Source organism: Platalea leucorodia (assembly GCF_965183815.1).
Source record: "Platalea leucorodia genome assembly, chromosome: 10".
NCBI lineage: Eukaryota > Metazoa > Chordata > Aves > Pelecaniformes > Threskiornithidae > Platalea > Platalea leucorodia.
The window spans coordinates 24,053,708-24,076,710 of record NC_138832.1 but is presented as its reverse complement, the minus strand read 5'-3'; the positions used below and the strand labels follow the sequence as shown (position 1 = coordinate 24,076,710).

At 46.6% G+C, this 23,003-nt stretch overlaps 3 protein-coding genes across 3 annotated transcripts; 2 read left to right on the top strand and 1 right to left on the bottom strand.

Moving 5' to 3' along the window:
- Positions 1 to 1,717: 1,717 nt before the first annotated feature.
- NSDHL (NAD(P) dependent 3-beta-hydroxysteroid dehydrogenase NSDHL) lies at positions 1,718 to 11,732 on the bottom strand (the record flags this gene model as incomplete). Its single annotated transcript, XM_082323413.1, has 7 exons — positions 1,718 to 2,053; positions 2,771 to 2,873; positions 4,389 to 4,531; positions 6,529 to 6,657; positions 8,076 to 8,222; positions 9,168 to 9,329; positions 11,712 to 11,732. The coding sequence occupies 7 exons, from the start codon at positions 11,730 to 11,732 to the stop codon at positions 1,718 to 1,720; spliced, it is 1,041 nt and encodes a 346-aa protein (XP_082179539.1).
- Positions 11,733 to 13,832: 2,100 nt separating this feature from the next.
- LOC309595893 (centrin-2) lies at positions 13,833 to 17,751 on the top strand. The gene is made up of 5 exons (XM_082323414.1): positions 13,833 to 13,878; positions 14,110 to 14,268; positions 15,797 to 15,925; positions 16,621 to 16,758; positions 17,549 to 17,751. Exons 1-5 carry the CDS (start codon positions 13,876 to 13,878, stop codon positions 17,636 to 17,638), a joined length of 519 nt encoding a protein of 172 aa, XP_082179540.1. The 5' UTR covers positions 13,833 to 13,875; the 3' UTR covers positions 17,639 to 17,751.
- Positions 17,752 to 20,049: 2,298 nt separating this feature from the next.
- LOC309595715 (uncharacterized protein) lies at positions 20,050 to 22,457 on the top strand (the record flags this gene model as incomplete). Its single annotated transcript, XM_082322973.1, has 5 exons — positions 20,050 to 20,091; positions 20,298 to 20,456; positions 21,376 to 21,504; positions 22,006 to 22,143; positions 22,371 to 22,457. 5 exons carry the CDS (start codon positions 20,050 to 20,052, stop codon positions 22,455 to 22,457), a joined length of 555 nt encoding a protein of 184 aa, XP_082179099.1.
- Between the last annotated feature and the right edge of the window lie 546 nt (positions 22,458 to 23,003).

Below are 23,003 nucleotides of genomic sequence, written 5' to 3'. Positions count from 1 at the left end.
TTTTTTATATAGGTGGGGCACTGGTACACACTTACAGAAACAGTGAGGGAAGAAAGGATCTTTCCATTAGCACTGACTTTGTGCCGGCACACTGATGCATCGCATGGAGGCGAACACAGCTTAGGTCTTTGAACGCAGCATCTGTCTCCCACTGAAATGGGATGTGGGATGACACAAGCAGATTCCAGAAAACCTAGGAACCACAGGGCTTTTTTTGGAACAACATGCTGCTGAAGAATTGCACTCTAGAATTCAAGCTTTAAATATTTAACCCTACAGGCTGAAGGAAAAAAAAAAAAAAGCGCCCAAGGTGGCTGACCGGTGCAAACCAGAACTGGGTGAACTGGCCCAAGCAACTGGCCAGCATTTACTTCAAGATCAAGCAAGGCAAAGGTTGGTAGAACTAGCTAGCTGTTAAAGCAGCAAATAAAAATTTCCAGAAAAAAAAAGCCCAACATAAAACTCTCCAGAAAATAACCAGAAGTTAAAATAAAACTAATTTCTAAGCAGCGTATCGAGCTCCCAGACGAGGTTAAGGCTCACTGAGTAAAGCACATCCCATACTTGTGAAATGTGAAACACCAAAACTCCTGGGGAGCCAGGAACTGGCACGGAGGGAAGTTCCAACTCTAACCTAAGCTCTTCATTTAAAAACAAAACAGAACTGAAGCACTTCAAAAGATTATAGGGTAAAGTACGCTTATTATAACAGTCAAACCAAACAGCGTGGTGAACATAGCATTATCATAACCATTTTCTTGTGGAAAAGAGTTTTTTTCATGTATGAAGTGGTCAAAGCACCAAAAAATCACCATTACCAGCAATAACATGTCAGACAAGACGAGAGCTTTGTGCAGCAGGATCTTCCAGCCCATGTAGTTCTCTCGGGAAGTGAGCGAGCTATGGTAAAATAGTATGTGCTGTCTGACAACAGCCACAGCAAAGACTTCTTCCCCCACAAAGGGAACGATTAAAATCCTGTTTATGCTGACATGTTCAGAACGGGATCTGCCCTTTCAAAGATGGAACACAAAATTAGGAAGTCATCTCTTCTTGATTTATTTGGGTTATTTTTGAATAGAAATAGGCTCCTGCAGAAATAAAGGCACACGCTTCCTTACAAAGAGAGGCCTAGCATGCCTTTTCTCAGGTCTCCTTCTGATGCCTCAGTAAGAAGCCAAATCACCCACCAATCATGGAGGGAATAACAAAATCAGCTTCAGTGATTCAAGAGACGGTGGCAGGACTCCCTTTTGGCATGACTCTCCCTTTCATTGCTCTGGTATAGAAAAAAGCCAAACCACAGAGAGGAAGCAGTCGTGAGGAGTATTTCATTAACCAGTCTGCAGCTATGAGAAGAGGCGGCTGTTATCACCAGAGCAACACAACAGAGGACAAGGGTGGAGAGAGAAGATGAAGGAATGCTGATGTGCTGGGCTGGGATTGAAGAGGGCACAGCAGGATGTTTATTCATAGTCCATAGGGTTCAGCAGCTGTTTCAAAACAAGTCGTCACATCAAAGAAAAGAACTGTTAGCACAGCTCCTACATGAGGTTTTTTTCAACCCAGATAAAGCCGCCTTGATAATGGTGAGGAGGAGGAGGGACTTCAGGAAAACTCCCTGTTCCAGAGAACGAGTGAAATTTGCTTCAGTGTTCATGTTAAGATGTCAAAGCAATTATGAAAATCAAGTAGAAAAAAGTCCACCTAGGACCTCTCAGGCCTTAGCCCGGCGTAGGTGGGGGTAGCTCTGCAGAGTCCTGTCTATCGCTTCAGCCAAGCTCACCACCGGTTTGTAGCCCATGTCTCTTTTGGCCCGTTCACAGCTATAGTAGTGAAACGTTCCAGCTAGCGCTACCCGCATAGGGGTAAAGGTGGGCTTGATGGTGACCAGTGGGCTTAGCAGCCACAGCACTAGAGACAGGAGCAGGGCCAGGTAATACGCCAGCCAATAGGGAATATGGTACTTGGGAGGATCGTAGTTCAAGCCAGTCAAGATACGGGACATGAAAGCCCAGAAGGGAACGGGTTCATCGTTTGTGATATGAAATGCCTGAAAGAGAGGAAGACAAAAAGCCAGATGATAAAATCATTACAGTTTTCACAAATTTGTCTCTGTGATGGCCCGCTTCACGTTCATGCTGAGGAGACTGACATCCCTGATTGACTGAGAACGCAGGTTCCTGAGAAACTGCTTTGCGCTAACCACCTCCGGCTGAAAAGCGATGAACCCCTCCTTTGCTAAGAAAGCCAGCTACTTCTGACGCTCCAGAGGCTGAGATGACACATAAATGGTCAAACAAACCAAATGACGCAACACAACACAACACAACCACATTAAATCATCCTAGCTGTACGTACAGTGCATGCCCAGAGCATGGCGGTGCCATGAAAACCTATAGAAGTTTTTCCTGTTCTGAACTCTATCGTAAAAGCTAAATAACTGTGTTCCTTATGTACGCATCTTGGCTGCCCACAGTTCTGCCTGGATTTCCTTTCACAAGGAGTTTTCTAGCATGAAGTTAAAGTACATTCATACATCTTAGCCCACGCGGTTGCACACAATGGTCATCAGATGGGCAACCACTCATTATACCCACAGAGAAAAGTGGACCCGTCTGCGTGTGCTAGTTCCACTCATCTCCAAGATGTTCCCTACAGACAAAAATCAGCGTGCACTACAAAGCAGACACATGCAGCCAAGCGAGGCTTGCAGACGACGTTCAGCTAGGGGACACCCGCTCCCTCCCCTCGCCAGGTCCTTCCTTACCTTCCCACACAGGGGAGAGTCTTTCTGAAGATTTTCTGCAGCTAGGATGTGTCCATGGACCACGTTTTCCACATAGGTGAAGTCTACCAAGTTCTTTCCATCCCTGCACAGACAAAAGGAAGAAGTTTAGCCCTAAGGCAAGGTAGGCTGAAAAATCTGCTTGTGACTTTCACACAAGATATATTTATTCCGAGTTTCTTCTTCTCCCGCTCTCTTGTGCTGCAACTTCAGGCTATACCCTGTCAGAGAGATGAAATCGCTACATACGATTTTGGAGACAGAGGAAAGGCTGTTATTGTCTCAGCTCTTGTCAAGGCCCTCAAAGTTTACATTCCTCTAACAGTACCATTTTTAAACCATTTTAGACGTGTAGGTTGCAGACCCTACACGTCTCAGAATCAGCAGAGTGATCCACAGAAGCAGAACGAAGAGAGTGGTAACTAGCACAAAGAAAGTCACTTGAGGACAAGCTTTCAATTACGAATTTCTTGGCTCATGAAATTCCAACTTACTCCCTCAAGAAGCCAACTTCAGCCCTCGCTGAAACAGATTTAACCCACTGTGTTAAATCTATTTCTGCACAGGTACAGAAAATGAAAATTAATCTGCCTATCGCTTTCAAGAGTCCAGCTAAATCAAACAAATCATTTGTTGCAAAACCATCACCACGCTCATTTGGCTACAAAACCAATATTGCTGCAATCCAACACTCTGGGAAAGAATCATTTTCATTTCCTGCGCTCGTGGATGAATGGCTATTCTATTGGCTTTCTTGGATATACAGGTGTGTATAGCGGTAGGGAAACCCAAACAGGGAATGCATGTTTGAGTCGGAAGAGAACGCAGACTTGCACAAAGCAGAAGCCTTGAGTTGGCGCAGGTTTGCTGCTTACAGATCGGTTTGAGAGATCAATTCAGAAGTGAACTGTAAGGAAGAATAAGAACAATAAAACCCAACCCCCAACACCAAAAAACCCACAACCCTATTCCCTTTCTTCCTCGGCCCCAAGCACATATTCACGTGTGCGCATATAGACAGAAACCAGCTCCTTGCACGTAATAAAAACCTATTATAAATTAAAGAGCACATTTCTTTTCAAGAGCATAATACAATCGATAATAATATCCTTGCTAGTAGCTTGAACCATTTCTTGCTCTAAAATTTCAGTGGTCCACTAGAAACTCTGCAAGGCTCAATAACAAGGCAAATATCTTTCACCTTATAATCAGAAATATTAAAACACTGCCATATAGGCTTTTTAATTGCAAGAACCTCAAATACCAGAAGTGGGTATTAATTAAATTAACAGCAAGTAATCTGAGCTCTCTCATATTTAAAAGGACAGCTCTTTAGACAATGCAAAGACAGCTCAAGCTATGTCAGCTTTCCCCACCGATATTCTTTGCATCATGAACGCTTACCGTCTGAGTGCATGAGTCCCTAACACAGAAGGGTTTTTAAAAAAAGAATCCTGGATCACAAGTGAAAAATTAAAGAAACGTACTTTTTCCCATGCCACACCACCACTCCTGATTTAATATTATTCCCTTCCAAAAGGGCTTTGTAGGTTCAGCATCGATTTTAACAAAAGCTAGAAAATGACTGAGCCTTGCTCACCCAATTATGAACTTCATTTTGCCGCTCTTAGCTGCTTGGATGAGGATGGGCACCAGCTGAGGGTCTCTAGGACCAAATATTCCATGGGGACGAATAGCAGTAGTGAAGAAATTGTTGCCTGGGTCATTCGCACTGAGCACTTCCTGTAGGGAAAAAAGACAACCAAATCAGGAGGGAAAGGCTGGGAGGAAAAATATGGCTTTGTAATATATTCCAGGATTATCACTAAATGGGGTGGGGGTTCCCCCATCTCCTTGGGAAGACATCAGCGGAGGAATTACTGCCCACCCGTATCTTACAAATGATCCTTCCTTTCTTCCTATCTCTTCTCCCACTTCTCTTTAATGAGAAAAACAGACAAAAATCTGTTTTCATTATTGAACCTTAATGAATTGACAGGCAAAGGAAAGGAACGCTTTGCCTCTCTCATTTAACACCATAGAAACCGGAGGAGCTTTGAAAGTTCCTTCACTCCACGAATTCTTTATGGACACGTTGGAGAAAAGAAGGACACTGAGCAGTTCAGTCTCTGTCTCTCCCATCAGTCAGTGGAAGATTTCCACCACGGGCCTTCTCGATCGCATTCAGAAGGGGTGTGATCCCATTTTCCCGGCAGCACCAAGTGCTAAGCAGGTTCAGCAAGGCATCTTTGAAGAAGAGTTAGTTCTGCTGGGAGTTTCCAAACAACGTGTTCTACTAATTTTTAACAGCTGCTGGATTTTCCATTAAAAATCCAAGGACAACGCATACAAATAAACACTGAATACTGTCACTGTTTCATCCAAAACAAAGACATAGTTACAAGCATATTGGGCTAGACTTGATCGCTACTCATAAGCTTCCACTTTAGTAGTCCACTTTACTGCAAAGTGGTTATGCTTGCAAGTGAACAGATGTTTTTATGCTGCGTTTTCAATTAAGCTCTTTTCAAGGAACCTAAGAAAAATTCTTAAAGGCTAATACTCGACTTTAGAGGACACACTGTCAGCTTTGGTATGGAAGCAAGGCTAAATTCTTCTTGCACAAAAAGCGTAGATTGTTTCCACGACTGAAATGCAAGCCACTGAAAAAAAGTTTGAAAAAATGTTTGTTCGCTTTGATTTAAAACATTGTCATGCCGTATTTAAACCACAAATACTGCAGCGTTAAGAACCTGAAACAGAAGAGATACTAGTGACCTGCAAATGTCCCAAGCAGTGGACGTTCAGATGTAGGGGGAAATTTTAGACCTTTTTTAACAAGAGTATTTTCAGCATATGGCCAATAGCATTAGCTTACAGCGTGTTACTAGCCTGGCACGCTCCTTAACTCAGTCCACATCTCATCTTCTCCTTCCCCAGTGCCTTGTTCACAGTCCCAACTGTAACTTCAGGCTGCAAATCAGGTAAATGTGGTTCTGAAACAGCCTTCCAGTAGGAGTAGAGAAGGGAAAAAACTCCCCTCAGCTGCTCTTAAAACAAAGCTGGATCAGTTAAGAAATGGGATTATCACACAGCTCTTGCAGCGAAAGCAACATCTCTGCCAGTTCTTTTATTCTTTCTCTAGAAACAACCCCTGTAGTGTAACACGCTATTTCACACAACTTCCCTGGTAATTTACGTCACAGCGTGATTTTATTCTCTTTCTATTAAGTGAACACACTACTTAGGAGTTTCACCAGCCAAGGAAGACGTAACTGAGCAGGTACGAATGTGGACTGCTAGACAGCTGCTAGGGAAGCAGCCCCTGCCCAAGCCATCAGCATGCCGAGGGAAAAGGGCGCCGGTCGCTTGCGAAAGAGGCGAGCGGCAGCCACCTGCCATACTTCTCTGTAACAGAACAAATGAATCCACAGCTCGCTAGCCTCCGTGCTGAGAATCGGGGGCTAAAATCTGACAGATTTGTCTAAAAGAAGGGACTTTTCTATTTCAATTACACTCTGAAAACTCCGGCAGGCATTGCTACGTATGCATGCTTCTGCGCAGATTTTCTTTGCAGCTGTAAGAACGAGATACTTCTTTTTAACGAAAGAGATTCTGGAGAACAACAGAGATCCGTTCAGTCTTGACGAGTCTGGTGTGTCCCCTAGGGCATGCCCTACTTTTAGAAGGGCAGTTTTAAGCATCGAAAATAACAATGTTAACGATATGATGACAAATACCTTCTCCTGTAGGATCTTCGTCTCTGTGTAATAGTCGATGGGTTTTTTGGCATAAGGGAGGTCTTCTGATCCATTTTTTATGTCTGTGCCCTCAAAAACTACACTGGCACTGCTAGTTAATACCAGTTTCTGCAATAGACGTGAAAGAAAACAGTTGTTTAAAGCCTAAGACAAAAGGGTCATTATTTACGAAGGCTGAGTAAAGACAATATTAATGTTTAATCAACTGATTCTACAGATAATAAACTAAGTCCAGAAGAACATGGACTAACAGAAGATGATCTGAAACTGCAGGTAAGGAAACTCTCCCTCTTTTAATTGACTCTGTCACATTGTTTAGTGCTACCTAAAGGAGATTAAAACATTTCAACTAACATCCAAGGCAGCCAGTCAAGGGGAAAACATCTCGAGGAAAATCAGAGTGCCACTTGGCTTGGCACATTTTAGCACTTAACACTCAATGAGTGTTTTTAAGATATATTTGCTCATCTTGACGATAACAATATCACAGTAGATTAAATCAAAAAAGAATTCTTATCTTGGGATGTTTTTATTGGATAAAATTGGACTTCAAAGCAGGAAGTCAGCGATGTATTTGAGTAATCAGAAACATGTGGTTTTAAAACAAGATCTACATTGGAATAGAGAGATGACTAGATCCAACAGGTTCCAACAAGACTTGACTCCTTGATCTGACAGAATCCAGACTGGGCCTGAAGGGAAACACCGCGTGGCCCATTTCCTACAACAGCTAATTACACGGGGCTGGGGGGGGGAATCCAACAGACAACAAACTGTGGGGCTGGGAATCCTATGTGATAGACATCATTTAATTCTAAACATTATCACTGCTGTGTTTGTACGTGGACACTGCGCAAAAGGCATGCTTTGGAGGCGACGTCTCTGCCCAAAATAAGTAAGGGATCTTCACGTGCGTTGTGCTTGAAAATTTGCTAAGAATTTAAATGAAAACTCATGTGGTATCTAATAACATAAGGAAAAAAAAAAACAACAAAACAAAAAACTTGTCTGAACAGCAGCCTGGTTTCCTCTGTTGCTTTCTCTTGTGGGCAAATGACTTTCTAAACCAAATTATACTGAGATTATGGCACAAGTGCATTCCTTCTCATTATATCTCAAAGAATTCACACAGGTAAGAGGTGCCATGAATACTTCCACTGCTGGAAAAGCTATCTTCAGAGCTGTCCCCTTATTAAAGCATGAAAGAATCCACTTGTCAGTCGTGGTTCTCCCGTGGGTGATTCCCAGACGTCTAGCAGAACAAATTTTAATGGATGCTTTTCCTGCAGCCAGGAAGATTGCAATGTGTAGGTTTTCTGTGGCAAACATGGCCTGAGCTTACACCAGACACTAAGGGGGAGACCAACAGAGTCTTCCTCTTCTACTAATTTTCACAGAACAAGGAGGACTGCAGTACCTCAGAGACCTTTGCCCCTCTATCAAACTAGACTGAAATCGGTCCATGCTGCAATTGTTATAAAGTCACATCAGCGTCTTATAGCCTCCATCTGCTTTTCTGCCCTTACCTGCACTCCAGCTTCTTTGCAGGCTTCAATGACTGCTTTGGTTCCCATAAAATTCACCTTATAAAACAGTTCCCTGTTGTCACTTGAAGGTGCTGGTGATGCACAATGAAATGCCACTGACACACCTTGTAAAGCTGGGAGCAAAGCCTAGAAGATACAGCACATGAGACAGCAGTGAAGCAACAGCAGTAGTGCCTACTCAGAAAAAAAATTAAAAAAGGGAAGGAAATAAAACACAGTTCTTTTTCTCATGGAAACAAAACCGCTAAATTACAAGTCATGTTCCTCCCATAAAGGTGAGCAGCTGGAATAGGATTAGCATCCAGGATCTTCACAGCGTTCTCTCCTTCTTGCTAGGCAAAAAAACCACTACATCATCTTTAATTTCCAGAGAAGAACCTGGGAACTTTCTGAGACCTGCAGGCTATCTAGACTTAACTACTTGCAATAGTCTCAAGTGCAGGTATGAGACTCAAAATGACCTGGAGATAGGAGTTAGAAAACTCAGCAAGCAGCAGGTTTAACAGCCAGCAGCACCCCGTGGCACTGTCTGTGTTTGAGATCGCTGTCATAAAGCTCCGAGACGTGATACGTTACACCGGTGGGGAGAGGTCTCTTCCCATTGCATACAAACGCTTTTGCCAAGGCTCACACACGTGACCGAGTTAAGGCAAGAGGCCTTAGCCTGCCTTAACTGTTAGGAATAATGCATCCTGCCGATCTCATGCAGCTGAGGTCTGTAGGAGAGCACCCACATGCAATTACCAACGGTGACTGTAATTAGGCTGCCTATCTAAGCTAACAGTAATGCAAATCATAATACAGAAACAAGTTCTGTTCTTTTCAGCTTCAAGACGACGTCAAGTATATTTCTTTAAATGTTCTAGATGAGGGTTCCACACCAAACTGCTCAGGCTGCCGACTTCCCAGGGCAAGGTTGGGGGGCATATCTACATATGCTTTTACAACCCGTGCAATGCCTTCGGGTGTTTTAGTGCTTCAGGCAAGGCTCGGTAAGCTGTCTGAGCAAACATTTATTTAAACAGACATCCTTTCTATCTACCCATGTCGTGCACTATTGTTAGTCTGTACCTCTTTGTCGCAGAGGTCTCCCAGGAAGAACTGCACTCTGTCGTTGTCAAATCTCTTCTGAATATCAAACACGTTGACGGCGTAGCCCTTCTCCAGGAGCTGCTCCACCATGTGCTGGCCTAAGAATCCTGACCCGCCGATCACTGTACATTTCTTACCCGCCTGCAGAGACAGCGAGAAAAGCACTTCAGCAAGCAGACATACACCTACAAACTGCGTAAGTAAACCGATCTGAACTTCCCGAGATCTTAATGTGCTGGAATTTTGCACAACTAGTTTAATTGGAGGAGTCTAAATTAATATCAAGATATTAATATTATAATGTCAAATTAATAATATCAAGATATTATTATTAAGATATCAAAAGACTCTCCAACATGTCTGTGTTATCACAGTAACTTAAAAGCTCAGACACGCTAACGGTCCCCCCAGCTCACAGGCTGGTTTGCATTTGGCAGGACTCGGCCTCATAACCAGGTGGCTCACGTAGTATGGACGAAAAAGAGGATGGGCTCCGACAAACTCTGCCCTGATGGTAAAGCAAACAGAATCTGCTTCAGCCACAGATCATTCAGGATACTAAAACTGTCACCGTTAGCAAGGACAAAGCCTTTTTCAGAGCATGTGAAACTTAGGCTTCCCCAAGCCAAGAAAGCAATCAGGTAAAGGCAAGGCTTACCCTTTTTAGTTACTCGTTAGTTCTTCCTTTCTTTTTTTAAGCTCTTTCCAATCAATGGCTAGAGTCACTAATTAACAGATTCCGGCTGGTCACTCATCTAACTGGACTGACACTGAAGACCTTGCCGCCAACACAGAACATACAAACAACGAGTCTGAGGAAGCTTTTGTACAAAGAATGCTCTGTCCTGGCTGGAAATAGATTTGCTACACAAACCCCCACCCCTGCAGTTATACTGTCGAGCTGAAGGGAATTTTAACCCAGTGAAACCAAAGACGACAATTGTTCAGAAGTTTCTAAGTGCTACATCCTTAACCAAAGGTTCTACTGCAAAGTGTCAATTACCCACAACAGAAATTAGACGAGTTCACTGCAGTGGCTCAGTTACATTAAAGCATAAGCAATGATTTAGAATGGTGCATGCAAAGTACAATCTGATTAAAATAATTAAAAAAAGTTCTAATGGCTTGGCCCAGGGGTCTATTTGGTTTTGATAGCTGCAAGAGAACAGACGATATAGAAAGAATACGTGAGCCTAAGGACTCTCTGCAGTTCACTCTCCTTGTGCTCCCCCACCACAACAGTTTTGCATTTGCTTTACTCATCAGCTTCCCGATTCTCTAAACTCAGTCACATCGCTCCCCTCTGCGGTGTCCTCGCCCCGTTGAGGGGTCTAGCCTTTTCAGCTCCCCCTCAAAAGGCCGTCGCTCCGTTCCATCGATATTTTTACTTGTCTTCCCGTGTACCCTTTCTCATTCCCGTGTGTTCTTCATAAAATGAGAGCGCCCGAACTGCACACTGCACTTAGATGTGCTGAACCGAAGCTTTACAGTGGCAGAAGGACGCCCTCTGTCTGGCTCGAAATATCAGAATCATTTTCTACCCGTACAGATGAGAGAGCCCAGGTTTTCCTGTATGATAGTTTTCCAGTCACCCCAGTAAAGGACAGTATTCTAACCGGGGATGAGAAGCGGACTATTTAATCTTTAGAGCACATTGCTAATGTGCAATACAATCTGGTACACACACCTCTTGGGAAAGTGCTACATGAGCCAACGCAATGACGGGAATCAGTATAACTGCAGCTAACAGTGCCGCGCCTGGAGTAATTAGCTAGTTTAAAAAATGCAGGTAAAAAGCCAGGCTATGCATGATGATATTGATTTTAGGATGTGAATTACTGCCTATCTAGTGTTGTGCTGTGAAGGTACAACAGCTTGTTCATGCTCTCTAACGTGATGCTACATTGGGGGGGTTTTTTGTTTGTTTCTTTGTTTCCTAAATATCTGGGATTCACTGGTCTTCCATAAGCTTCGTATGAATTAATGAGAAAATAGTTCAGAAGGCAGAAATTTCTCTATAAACAAGAACCACAGGTAATGCAACAGAGCAGCTTAATAAATTGTACTCCTAAGAGTAATGTCCAAACATCTCTCTAAGCCAAGCAAAATGTTACTCTTTCCATATTCTAACCTCCTGTATTCAATGCAGTAATCACAGAAAGAGGTTACAAGGGGCTAGTAGATCTCAGGGACCTCAGCTGGGCCTTTATCTGCACTACAACACGGAATAATGTTATAAGGCACGTAGAAATGATCCTGGAGCAACTAAATCTCCAGACCAATGGATTTGGCAGCACTGACAATGCCACTGGTGTTCTGGGCGGGGTGGAGCATCCCTGGATCTCTTTGGAACTAATGGCAGCAAACGATTCCTTGGAAAATCACATTTCCCCCGCCAATATCTCCAGTAGTACTGCAGGAACAGTCTCGTGTCGTCCCTAGTAGTGTTGAGAAGAGCTATCTATGAAAATATGTTTCTGCAAGACAAATCTTCATAATGCATCATTTAAGTCCTCAACTTACCGATCTGAGGCGTGTGGCCATTTCTCAGATGATTCACTATCAGCCCGATTCCTTTAAAAAAGGAGAATATTATTTTATTCACAATACAATACTTTACTTACATGTGCCATTAACACAAACCAAACTTTTTTTAAAGATGGTTGTAGTTCTAGAAATCAAGGTTTGAAGCCTTTATGCTAAAGCAGAAGCATGAACCCAATTGCAGGTTTTGGCAACGTCCTCTTCAAAAATAGAGTTGCTCAAGGGTGTTAGGAACAACAAAATAAAACTGAAGTTCAAGCATTTCAGCAGCACCACGCCCGCCTGTTCCACAGCAGCAGACACCGCACGGCATAAACGCTGGCACTCACTGGTGCCCATCAGCGAAGAGAGGGGAGCCAGTGGTGCGATTTTCCAAGTTTTCACATCACAGGCTGTTGATGCCACCAGTTTCATTAAAACACTCTTCCTCCCAGCAACAGCAAACAAAATTCCCAACTCAGCTGGGATCCTACTGCGGGGGGGTATAATTAAAAGACAGAAAAAGACAACATGCCTATTTAGATCTGTTTCCAACATAAAGACAAGCTGCACACGAAGACTTCTGATGGCTTTACGGTCACTTTAAACCATCACTATGATAAAGCACTGTGTTAGAGGCTGGTTTGATTCTCCTTATTCCTAGTCAGTGCTTCCCACTACCTCCTACAATTCATGCGCTGAGATGGATCAAGGCTATGACTCGCTGAAAATTAATCATTTTCTGCCTGGGTTGGTTTTCAGCCAGATCAGCTCTCTGACCCATCTCACCTCACGAACACCAGTGCCAGCACAATTGGATGAGATCCAGGAACAGCTACACCAATGTTGCTATAAAATTATCACAGTGCCATGCCTCACGCAAGCAAATACATCTGTTGGACTGGCTCACTCTGCAAGCTACACCATTTAGCACTCGTTTTTTATTTTTCTGAAAAGCCCTTTGAAATGGCAAGGAAAAAGCCAAAAAAAAGGCAGGATTGGTGCCTGTCCAGCCAGGGACACCAAGCTGGTTTGAAAGTACGGGCACAGGGTGATCCACCCTCCAGCTGCCCCCTCTTCTACCCCCAGGTCTCCCTTAACACAGGCCTTACCCCTCTCCAAAATGCCATTTATGAACTGCTCCGCCTCCAGTTTCCCTCCAGCTCTTTCCCAGAGCCCCCCCACTCTCCTCCTGCCCCTTCAGCCGCCCTCCACACCCCATCAGCTCTCCTCACACCCCTCTACAGCCTGCCCTTCCTCACAGCCCAGCCTTCCTCACAGCCCAGCCCTCCATATCCCCGAGCTCTCCTCACACACCACTACAGCCTGCCCTTCCTCACAGCCCAGCCCTCCTCACACCCCACCAGCCCTCCTCACAGCCCTCTACAGCCTGCCCTTCCTCACACCCCAGCCCTCCTCACACCCCAGCCCTCCTCACACCCCAGCCCTCCTCACACCCCAGCCCTCCTCACACACCACTACAGCCTGCCCTTCCTCACTCCCCCAGCTCTCCTCACCCCCCCTAGCTCTCCTCACACCCCTCCACAGCCTGCCCTTCCTCACAGCCCAGCCCTCCTCACAGCCCTGCAGGCTCCGCCGCCTCCAGCCTGCCCCTCCACAGCCCCCACGACCTTCCCCACACCCCAGGCCTCCTCTCACCCCTCGGCCTCCTCTCACCCCGACCCGCCCCACTCACCTCACCGCACCGCCGCCGCCCTCACCCCAGCCCGCCTTCCCGCCCGGCCCGGCTCCGCCCCCGGCTCCGCCCCAGCTCGAGCCCATCCCTCCCGCCCACCAATCAGCGCGGACGCTTCCAGCAGACCCCGCCCACTCCGCCGGCTCCCGCCGCTTCTCCTCCCGCTCGCCCTGGGCTGAGCATCGCGCTAGCCGGCTCTCGCTCGCTGATTGGCCAGCGGCCTCCCCCTTCGGCCAATCGCGTTGACGGAAGGAGGAGAGGCTCCTCCCCTGTCAATCGCCCCTTGGATCCTCCCCAGCCACGTGTTGGCCAATAGCAATCGCCCAGCCACCTCCCGCGCCCGGCTGGCCACCAAATAGGAGTGAGGGTTGCCATAGCAGCGGCGTAGGGGCGTTAGCCAATGGGGAGGGGCGGTGTTGAGTCTCGGCCTGCCGGGACTGGAGCCGCCCCGGGGCAGCGGCCGCCGGGATGGTGAGTGCGGCCCCGGCCCGGCGGCGGGAGGGGGCCTCGGCCCTGCGCCGCTCCGCTGCGGCGCCACGGCGGCGGGGGAGGCCCCTGTCAGCCCGGAGCGGCCCCGGCGCCGCGGTGCGGGCTGGGGGCTGAGGCGGCCGCGGTCCCACGGGCCTCAGCCGCCCTTCGCGGGGCGGTGCGTCGCCGCGGCGGCGGCCTGATCCTCCTTTGCTCTTGTGTTGCTGTGCCAAGGCCTCCAGCTTTAAGAAGCCCTCGCTAGGAGCCGCGTCCCAGAGGAAGAAAGCGAGTCCCAAGCTGGAGCTCACCGAGGAGCAGAAGCAGGAGATCCGGGAGGCTTTCGACCTGTTTGACACGGACGGCACCGGCAACATCGATGTCAAGGAGCTAAAGGTAAAAATTCTCCTAGTGCTGAAAGCACAGCTCTGCTGAGGTTATAGAGTAACAGGGGCATAAACGCCTAAATGACCTTAAACAGGAGAGATTTTTTTCCAGCAGAAAACCTTCTTGTGCATTTTTCTGTTTAATTGTAGCTCTTTACTGCTGTTATCAGGTGTCTTTAGGGCCGGGCTGGCCAAAATACCGTGATAGTTCTGTGTTTTCTGTACTGTCTCCTCTGTTAGTCAAACATCAAAAAGGGTTTGTGCATATTAAAAAGGTGAGGTGTTTTCCTCTCTTACGTGTTGTTGAGGATTGCATGCTGTGCAAACTAGGTTATCCAAGCTATGGAGTACACCAGTGTTATTCATCTTCATGCTTTTATTTATTGCGCAACATTTTCGGTTCTTCCCCACCCCTGTCCTTTGGGAAAAACAGGAATCAATAAATTAGGACTTCTTTTGCTTTCAGAATTTGCCCCTCCTGTTTGCTAACTGGATGTCCGTATTACTTAAGGCCATAGGGAGGAGACCTGATTTCAAACTTGCCGCTTGTCCCTGTATTTGGAGGAAAAAGTAAAGCGTGTAGGTGTGTCTGCAAGCGAAGGCATCCTTGGATATGCTGCTTACAGGAGCGTTGTCAGAAAGGCACGCAAAGTGTTTGAATTGTGTTTTCCCAACATTCATTGAAAAAGATTTTTGTCACTAAAATGAAAAATTAACTGATTTCCGTTCCCTGTGGTCTGCCAGCTTAAGACTTTCCCTGTTTGTGCCATCAGATCAGGTGTTAGAGTTTGGCAGAGCTGCAGGTACGATGGAAGCTGCTTTCATGGAGTCACTTGTCTCGAAGTTATTTTGTGGAGACGTTTCTGGGTCTTCCATTTCGCCATCTTGCCTACAACAGGGCCTGAAATAAGCTCTGTTTTTAATTATTATTCAGTGCCTTGTTTCTCGTTGCAAAGGGAACACTAGTAGCGATTGCCTTGACAGGAATGAAATAACATTCAGTTTTCCAGTAGCCTTGGAAATTGCCGTCCACAGCAGTGTGTGACAGTTTGGGACTTTTCCCTTCAAAATACTAATTGAAGTGGGACTCTTTTATGCTCTGAGTGCCCATCACAAGAGTTTAAAAAAGTATGTACCAAAATAGGTATGCTAAGACTTTAAAAAAAAAAATCCAAATTTTCTCAGAGAACATATTTCTCCCCAGCCTCTGTTATATGGCCTTACCCTCCCGATTCTTGCCAGTTCTGAGCTGGGGGTGGCGGATGCGATGGTAAGAATGCGTTTAGAAAATCTCTGAATTAACTGCAGGACAACTGCGGAATAGGAATGGTCGCGTGCCCGGTTTCTGCACCTGGATGTGCCCTTGTGTGTAGGGAAGCGTTGCTCTAAGTCTGCCCCTTACCTTGCTGTTTTCCTTGAGACACAGAATGCGTGTTTCAACACGACGTGGCATAAAGCTCAACTTTTTTTACCCCCTGCGGTTTTGTTTATAGTTTGGTATGATTCATAATTTTTTCTTTTTTTTTTTATCCTGACAGGTGGCCATGAGAGCACTGGGGTTTGAACCTAAAAAAGAAGAGATCAAGAAAATGATATCAGATATCGATAAGGAAGGAACAGGAAAAATCAGCTTCAATGACTTCTTGGTAGTGATGACACAGAAAATGGTATGTTGATTTTAAAAGTCCAAGTGAAAGCACTTTTGAAAGTGGCTGAGTACCTTTCATCTCCTTTTGGTTTTAGTGGAAGATGAAAGCACTATTTTAATCTTAACAACAAAACAGATAAAAACTAGAGTTGCAAGACAGGGATTACCCTATCTCATTCTTCAAGGTAAGGTTGAAATAATTATGTCATTAACAGGTTTCTTTAGCAGTTTTGTGGGGGGGGGAGTGAGAAAAGGGAAAAACTGAAATCAAGATTTTTATCACAGATTAAAACCAGCTCTGGCCGGCAGAAAGCTGTCGGGGGTATTGACACGTGACACTGTGTAGCAATGCACTGTATTTTCTTTTCTGGAGTTTTAAGATTTTTAAAACCAGAGATTTCATCTGTAAGTATCTTGAAACACGTTGAGTAAAACCAGATATTTGACAGTGGAAGATCCTGATACTGAAATCCCAAAGACTTCTGGCTAGCTATGAAAGAAAAAGAATTCCCTGAAACCCTGAGGTTCGGGAAGCATCGCTGTGTCTCTGCTGCCTTCAGCTTTTGCACGGACACTTCCTGCTGCTGGGCTTCTTTAAATTTGCTCTTAAGAGCGTTTCTCAGTCTTTCTGAGTCTTTTGTAACTTTATTTTGAGTGTTACCTACAACATAACCGCTACTTTTTTTTCCTTAAACTTATGCTGACTTCTTTAAGGCTGAAAAAGATTCCAAAGAGGAGATTCTCAAAGCTTTCAAACTCTTTGATGACGATGAAACTGGCAAAATCTCTTTCAAAAACCTCAAACGTGTCGCCAAAGAACTGGGGGAAAATCTCACAGACGAAGAGCTGCAGGTTTGTACCTGGTGTACGAAGCCGTACCGACACCAAGGCTCGCTGTCTGCCTTTGTGTGCAGTGAGCATAGAAGGGTCCGGACGACGCCGTGCCCGTTGAGTGGGGAGGCAGTCGCAGAATGGTCATTTATTACTTGGTTTCCTATTCACATTCGTTTAAAACCTGTGTAAATAGTCGCAGTCTAATTCCCCTTCTGTCTGGGGAGCTGAGCCGCCTCTCCCACTGGTCTGAGCTGGCAGCGAGAGGAAGGAGTGGGCATCTCTGGGTGGGGAAGAAAGCCCTCTCAGGGTCAGTTTTCGGGTAAAGGCAGCAGCCTCCCTGTTTGAGACGCTGTCCTCCAGCGTCCTGTGGGATCTGTATGCTTGAACTGTTGGGAAAATCGTCTCCTGGCAGGAATGGAAGAGCTTCTGTCGATTCGTGACTGGGAAATGGGTTCTGAGGGCAAAGATGGGTTAAGCACGCGTGGCTGTCGACAATGCGTCGGTAGAATTGCAGTTCTATGGAGTGACGGTGATGTAAAAGGAACAACGCTGCTCCAAGCGCTTTGTTTCTTCTAGGACAGTTCCTATAATACAACATTTTTCTATACAGATTTTTGTATAAATACATATATGAAGACATACTAGTGTCTAGTTTAGTAAATATTTTGTAGCATAGTAGGTCTGACATTGAGCTAACACTGTCCCCTCTGATACAATTTACTAAAAAGCGGTTCTAATTCTGAATTAATCCAATAATTCTAATCCTAGTCTAATCTGCATCTAATTTCTGAATACAAATATCTTTCAGGAAATGATCGATGAAGCAGATAGAGATGGGGATGGGGAAGTGAACGAGCAAGAATTCTTGCGGATCATGAAGAAGACCAGCCTTTACTGAGACAGAATTTAATTTATTTTTGCACACATGTATATACGTTTGGTAGGTGCCTCACTTTTTTACAGTCTTTTATTTCTTTTGAGAGAGGTCAGGGGTTTTTTTTGGTTTGGTTTTTTTTTTTTTTTTTTTAAGTGGAAGATCTTAAACTTTGTGTTTGTGAACAGTTACCAACTGCTAACCTGTTTACATGTAGCAACGTGGTTGCTTCTTTGTGCTCCTAGGATGTTTACACTCTTTGTTTTCCATACACAAATCACGTTTTTCGGTGACAGTATTCAGATCCTTCTCTGACTGAAAACCGAGATTATGGTTTGGGAAAGAGAGGGCTCAAACCCAGATAGTGTAAATCTCTATTGCCCAGCAGCTGAACTTTTTGGTTTAACGTCTTGGTTTGCGCCCAGCTGTAGTGAACTCTTTATATGACATATTTGCAGGGATCAGCTTTTTATACACTGTCTTACTGTGATTATCCCCTCCCCTTTTTTTAGTATGTTCTTGAAACTGAAAAAAAGTAAGTAAACAGACTGCTGCAACTGCTATTGAGTTCATGTGTTTAAAGAAATCTCTTTGTAAAGAAGAGGTACGTTACCAATGCTGCTGCTGAAAGCACTGTATATTTACAGGAATATTCAGTGGCTGCAAATATGAGATTGTATTTAAATAAAGTGTCTTATTTTAAGCCGAGTTGTGGAAAGGAGTATACAAAACTACAAACAAATCCGCTGGTACGGCGTGCCCCCGATCTGCTGACAAATAACAAAACGATGCTTCCAGGTACTTGAAGAGTTTCAACTTTGAAGTTTTAACTCTTAGGTCTTCAAAAGGGCCCCGGTTACTGAGAGCTTCACTCGCGAGCAGCAGCCACAGCAGAGCCTGAGCGTGAAGCGGCGTCCGCCTGAGGTCAGAGCGTAACTGCAGGGGGGCTTTTGCCCCGTCTTGGAAGGAAAGGAGCTCCCGTGCCCTCCCGCTCCCTGTTTGCTCACCGAGCCCTCGGGCGTCCTCCCTCTCCGCTCTCGGGCAGGGGCAGGGCAGAGTCCTCCTTTCCAGACACCCGAACGCCATCCTGACTCAAAATGTGATTTATTCCTTTGCGATTCTTGCCAAGGTGCAAGCATCTGCCCCCGTGTGGTAAAGTACCCCGTTACAGAAAACTGGAAAAAGTAAAATCAGGTTTCTCGTTATAACATGAGACGTACGTAGAGGAATATGTAAGTGACAAGGGGTTCATAGAATCGTTTGGGTTGGAAAAGACCCTTAAGATCATGAAGTCCAGCCGTTAACCCAGCACTGCCAAGGCCACCACTAAACCATGTCCCTCAGCACCACATCTCCCCGGCTTTTAGATACCTCCAGGGACGGCGACTCGACCCCTTCCCTGGGCAGCCTGGCCACCCTTTCCGTGAAGAAGTTTTTCCTAATATCAAAAACTCTGATTATTTAATGTAATAAAGGCATGCCGAGGATCATCGGCGCTCAGCGGGAACGCCCCGCTCCTCACAGGGCTCCCGCCCCCGGGGCGGGACAGCGCCGGCTCCCCCTGTGGAGCCGCCTCGCGGGGCTCGTCCCGCCCCCGATCTGCGTCTCGGCCAATCAGCCTCCGCGCTTTCCCTGAGGAGCGGCAGCGCCAGCCAATGAGGAGCGTGGTTGCAACAGAGCGCGGCGGTGGGATGGTGAGCGGGGCGGCGGGGCCGGGGCTGCCTCCCTCCCTCAGCGCCACCCCGGGGCTCCTCGGAGCGGCCTGGCGACGGCGCCGGGGGCTGCCCTGAGGAGCGGCGGGGAGCGGGTGCGCGGCTTGTCCCGACCACCGCCGGGGAAGCCTCCCCCGGAAACGCCTCAGGCGGGGCGGGGCCTTGCTGCGGGAACCGGCGGGCGGGGCCGTCGTGGGCGCCCCCGCGGAAGGGCGGCGGGGCCGCCGGGGCCGGTCGGCGTCCCGCTGTTATCCGAAAAGCGGCTCCGTTGCCCGGTGTGCAATAAACCGATCCTCACACGCTCAGGAGAGACATTGCTTGTTTATTTCAGGTTTGCGCAATCCTGGGCGCTCGGTGGTTTCCCACAAATCGAGCGCACCGACTTGATCGCCTACAGCCCTTCCACACTGTACAAAAGGCAGCATCAGCAATTAGTCAAGTGTAGAGATAACCTCCGCTTAGACAACTGGTCTTTTTAAGTTTCTCACTTTCATTTAAAGAGGCACTACAACCTTTTTATACTAGGCATGCTCAAAGGGTGAGGGTCTCCTCATTCAGGCTAGGGGCTCGCAGCAGCGGCTGTGATTTTTAGTATTACAATGAGGGCAGTTCACAGTTACCTGCCTTTCCTGCTGACTAAATGTATTAATCAAGTCTCCGGGGTGTTCGGGGTGGGTTCCTGATTAGGAGTTTCTCAACTTGCCGTTGTTGACAGCTTCAAGGATGGTCATCCTCACTCCAGACCATATGGTTGTATTTAAACCGGTCGGTTACACGAAATAAGGATATACGGCTTCTTTTGCCGAGGTGGCAATGCACACAAAACCTCCTTAAAACATCTTGATGAACTGTCTCTTCGAGACCTGATTGTTTAGCTTGTTAACTACAAGGTAGATCTTACACAAAATAATCAGACAGCTCTAAATCTCTAAATCAGCCTTCAACACTCCTGCCGTCCCTCTCTCCCTCAGGCTTCCAGCAGCGACGGAGGCGCCGCCGGTGGGAGCTCCCCGAGGGAGAAACCGGCCCCCGGGTTCCCGGTCAGCGACGAGCAGAGGCGAGAACTGCGAGAGGCCTTTGAGTTGTTCGATCCCGAGGGCTCGGGCCTAATAGACGTCAGCGACTTGAAGGCAAGAAGCTGTAAAAACGCAGCGTGTTTCCCGGTGAAAACAAAGGCTGTGAGGTTTAGGGACTCCTCGCTCATCCTCATTTCCCACCATGAAGCCCCACACAGCCACATTGCTTCTTCCACGCGCCTCTGGGCTACGGAGAGGAAAACTTGGTCAGGAATGAGAGCCTCTGGTCTCAGCGAGCTTTTAGGAGGTGGAGTGAAGTTGTTCCACCCCTCTCATCCAGAGGCCGCCTCCTTTCCCACCCTGGTTGCGACTCTCCTCTGTCACGTTTCCATCCGCGCACCAAGATGCCGTTAACCTGTGCCGCAGGGACTTTGTTTAGGTGGGCCTGGAAGAAGGCACGGATGCAGCATATCCTTCATAACCCATTTCACATGTGGAAAATCGTACTAATGCAGTATTGCTGTTGTACTCCCGTGCCTGCAGCGGGAGTTGATAACAGCACGTAGAGCTTGTCATCGCTCTGCTGCTGACTGAACTCAGCCCAGACCAGCAGGGGGGTTCGGTCCTTTTTCTGTGATGCTGTTGCACGTAATTGAGAAAACCCTCCAAACGAGAGACTGAAAGCCTAGTTTAGAGAACCGACATTGCTTTATTCTGCGCAGGGTGCTCGGCGGTAACTCCACAAATCAAGCACACCCTCATACAAAACTACAGCACATTTATCAGGTTACATGATTCGTATAAACCCGCCTGAATTTACACTTATTGGTTAGTGATTAACACTGCACACACTAGTGGTTTGCTGTAGTTAAATTAGCCTCGCTTGCTATGTAAATCAGCACGTGTGCTCCTTTTTGGGGGCGGGGGGGGGGGGTTCACCACTTTCATGTACCTGCTTCTTTCAGACACCTTTCCCTCTTTGTTTCTGTTTGATTTGTACACCAAGGCATTGGTCTGTTTTCTCTTTTGGCAGATAATCGTAAAGGCTGTGGGCTGTGAACTGGGGAAAAAGGAGATGAAGAGAATCGTCTCTGAACTCAGTGAAGAAGGGTCAGGGAAGCTAACCTTTCAGTCGTTTCTGCAGGTCATGACTCAGAAAATGGTACGTGAGCCCAGCTCGTCCCAAAGAGTGAAATTCCTCTTGCCTAATGTTATGATGCAGGTAGCCGCAGCAGACTGGGTTGCTCTGGTTCCCTGCAGGGGAGAAACAGGAGTGCTTCAAGAGTTTCATCATCTGAGCTGTTTTAGAGCTCTGCCTTCGGGTGAATTGCCCACTGGATCATTCTTGGCAGCTGCTTCCTCCTCCAGCAGCAGTGCTATTCCCGTTCTTCCTGACAGAGCTTGGCCAGGATATTCCAGGCCAAGTCCCCGTGCCACTCAGGCAACTTCTCTGGGAGCTTTTCCTTTAATGCACAGTTAGACACGGGGGGAGAGGCAAAGGTGAGATAGCAGCGGTAGATACCCCTCTCCTATGGCCACGTTGTCCCCAAAATGATGTCTTGGGTTTGATTGCAGGTGTTTGCTGGCTAAAGTGCCTGGCTAGGGACTGTGGGGTGGTATGATGTCATGTTGACACGATGGCATTTTTCATTTCCTTGCTAAGGCGGCGCCATGTTTGGAAAAGGAGATCCTGGAAGCCTTCGAGGCGTTTGATTGTGATGGCACTGGCAAGATCTCCTTTGAGAACCTCAAGGTGGTGGCCAGTGAGGTTGGGGAAGACGTCACGGACGAGGAGCTGCAGGTTTGTGAAGTACAAACACGTCCCTCTCCTGCTCTGCTCGGGGAGGGAGGGGAGCCTCTTGCCGCGGGGAAGGCTGGCTGGGGGATCGTGCCGTGCTGCTTTGCAATGGAGCCGATCTCTGTCTCGCTTGGGCCTTGCCCGAGACCTTCATTGGTGTTTGCACTTGGTGAGCGCCCACCCTCTCAGATCCAACCTAACCTGGTCTCCAAATCTTTGCTGTCCCACAGGAGATGATTGATGAAGCAGACATGGATGGAGATGGGGAAGTGGACAAACAGGAGTTCCTACGGATGCTGACACTGACCCACCCATAACTACAGGATTTTCTTTTTTTCTCCCCTTCCCATATAAACAACTAGTTACAACGTCGCTTTTCCCCAGCTTCCTTATTTCTTGTTTGTTGCCTTTCTTGGGTGTCAAAACACACCAAAACACGGTTAATGGCTCATCTTTGGGGTTGATTTTCCTGCTCCACTAGTGGAAGTGGCTTTCTGCATCCCAGCAAACAGTGTTGTTACTAGCTCTGCGTCTGTGTGTGTTGTGTCTAAAATTAGAGAGTAATTCGAATTCTTCAGCCAGTCCCTGAAATCCTCCCTATTGTATTTACATCCTGTAGCTTATCAGCCTATCTGGTAAGTTAGTCAAAACACTCTTAATTTCAGAAAATCCTGTATAACTATAATACAGAAAATCCTGTATAACTCTCAAAAGTTAGTGCTTAGGGCAGAAACTTCTGTACCTTTCCTGAACTCCTGCATTGTGCAGAAGACAAGAGTCCAAGGGCTTGGAAACGATTACTTTCTGTAAGGTAATGAACAGCTTAAGCTGAGGATTCCCCTTCAGAAATAAAAGTATGGGAG

Excerpts from the sequence above, each read along its gene's own strand:
- LOC309595893 (XM_082323414.1), top strand. Across the intron at positions 14,269-15,796 it reads TCGATGTCAAGGAGCTAAAG|GTGGCCATGAGAGCACTGGG; the intron begins GTAAAAATTCTC and ends TTATCCTGACAG. Across the intron at positions 16,759-17,548 it reads TCACAGACGAAGAGCTGCAG|GAAATGATCGATGAAGCAGA; the intron begins GTTTGTACCTGG and ends AATATCTTTCAG.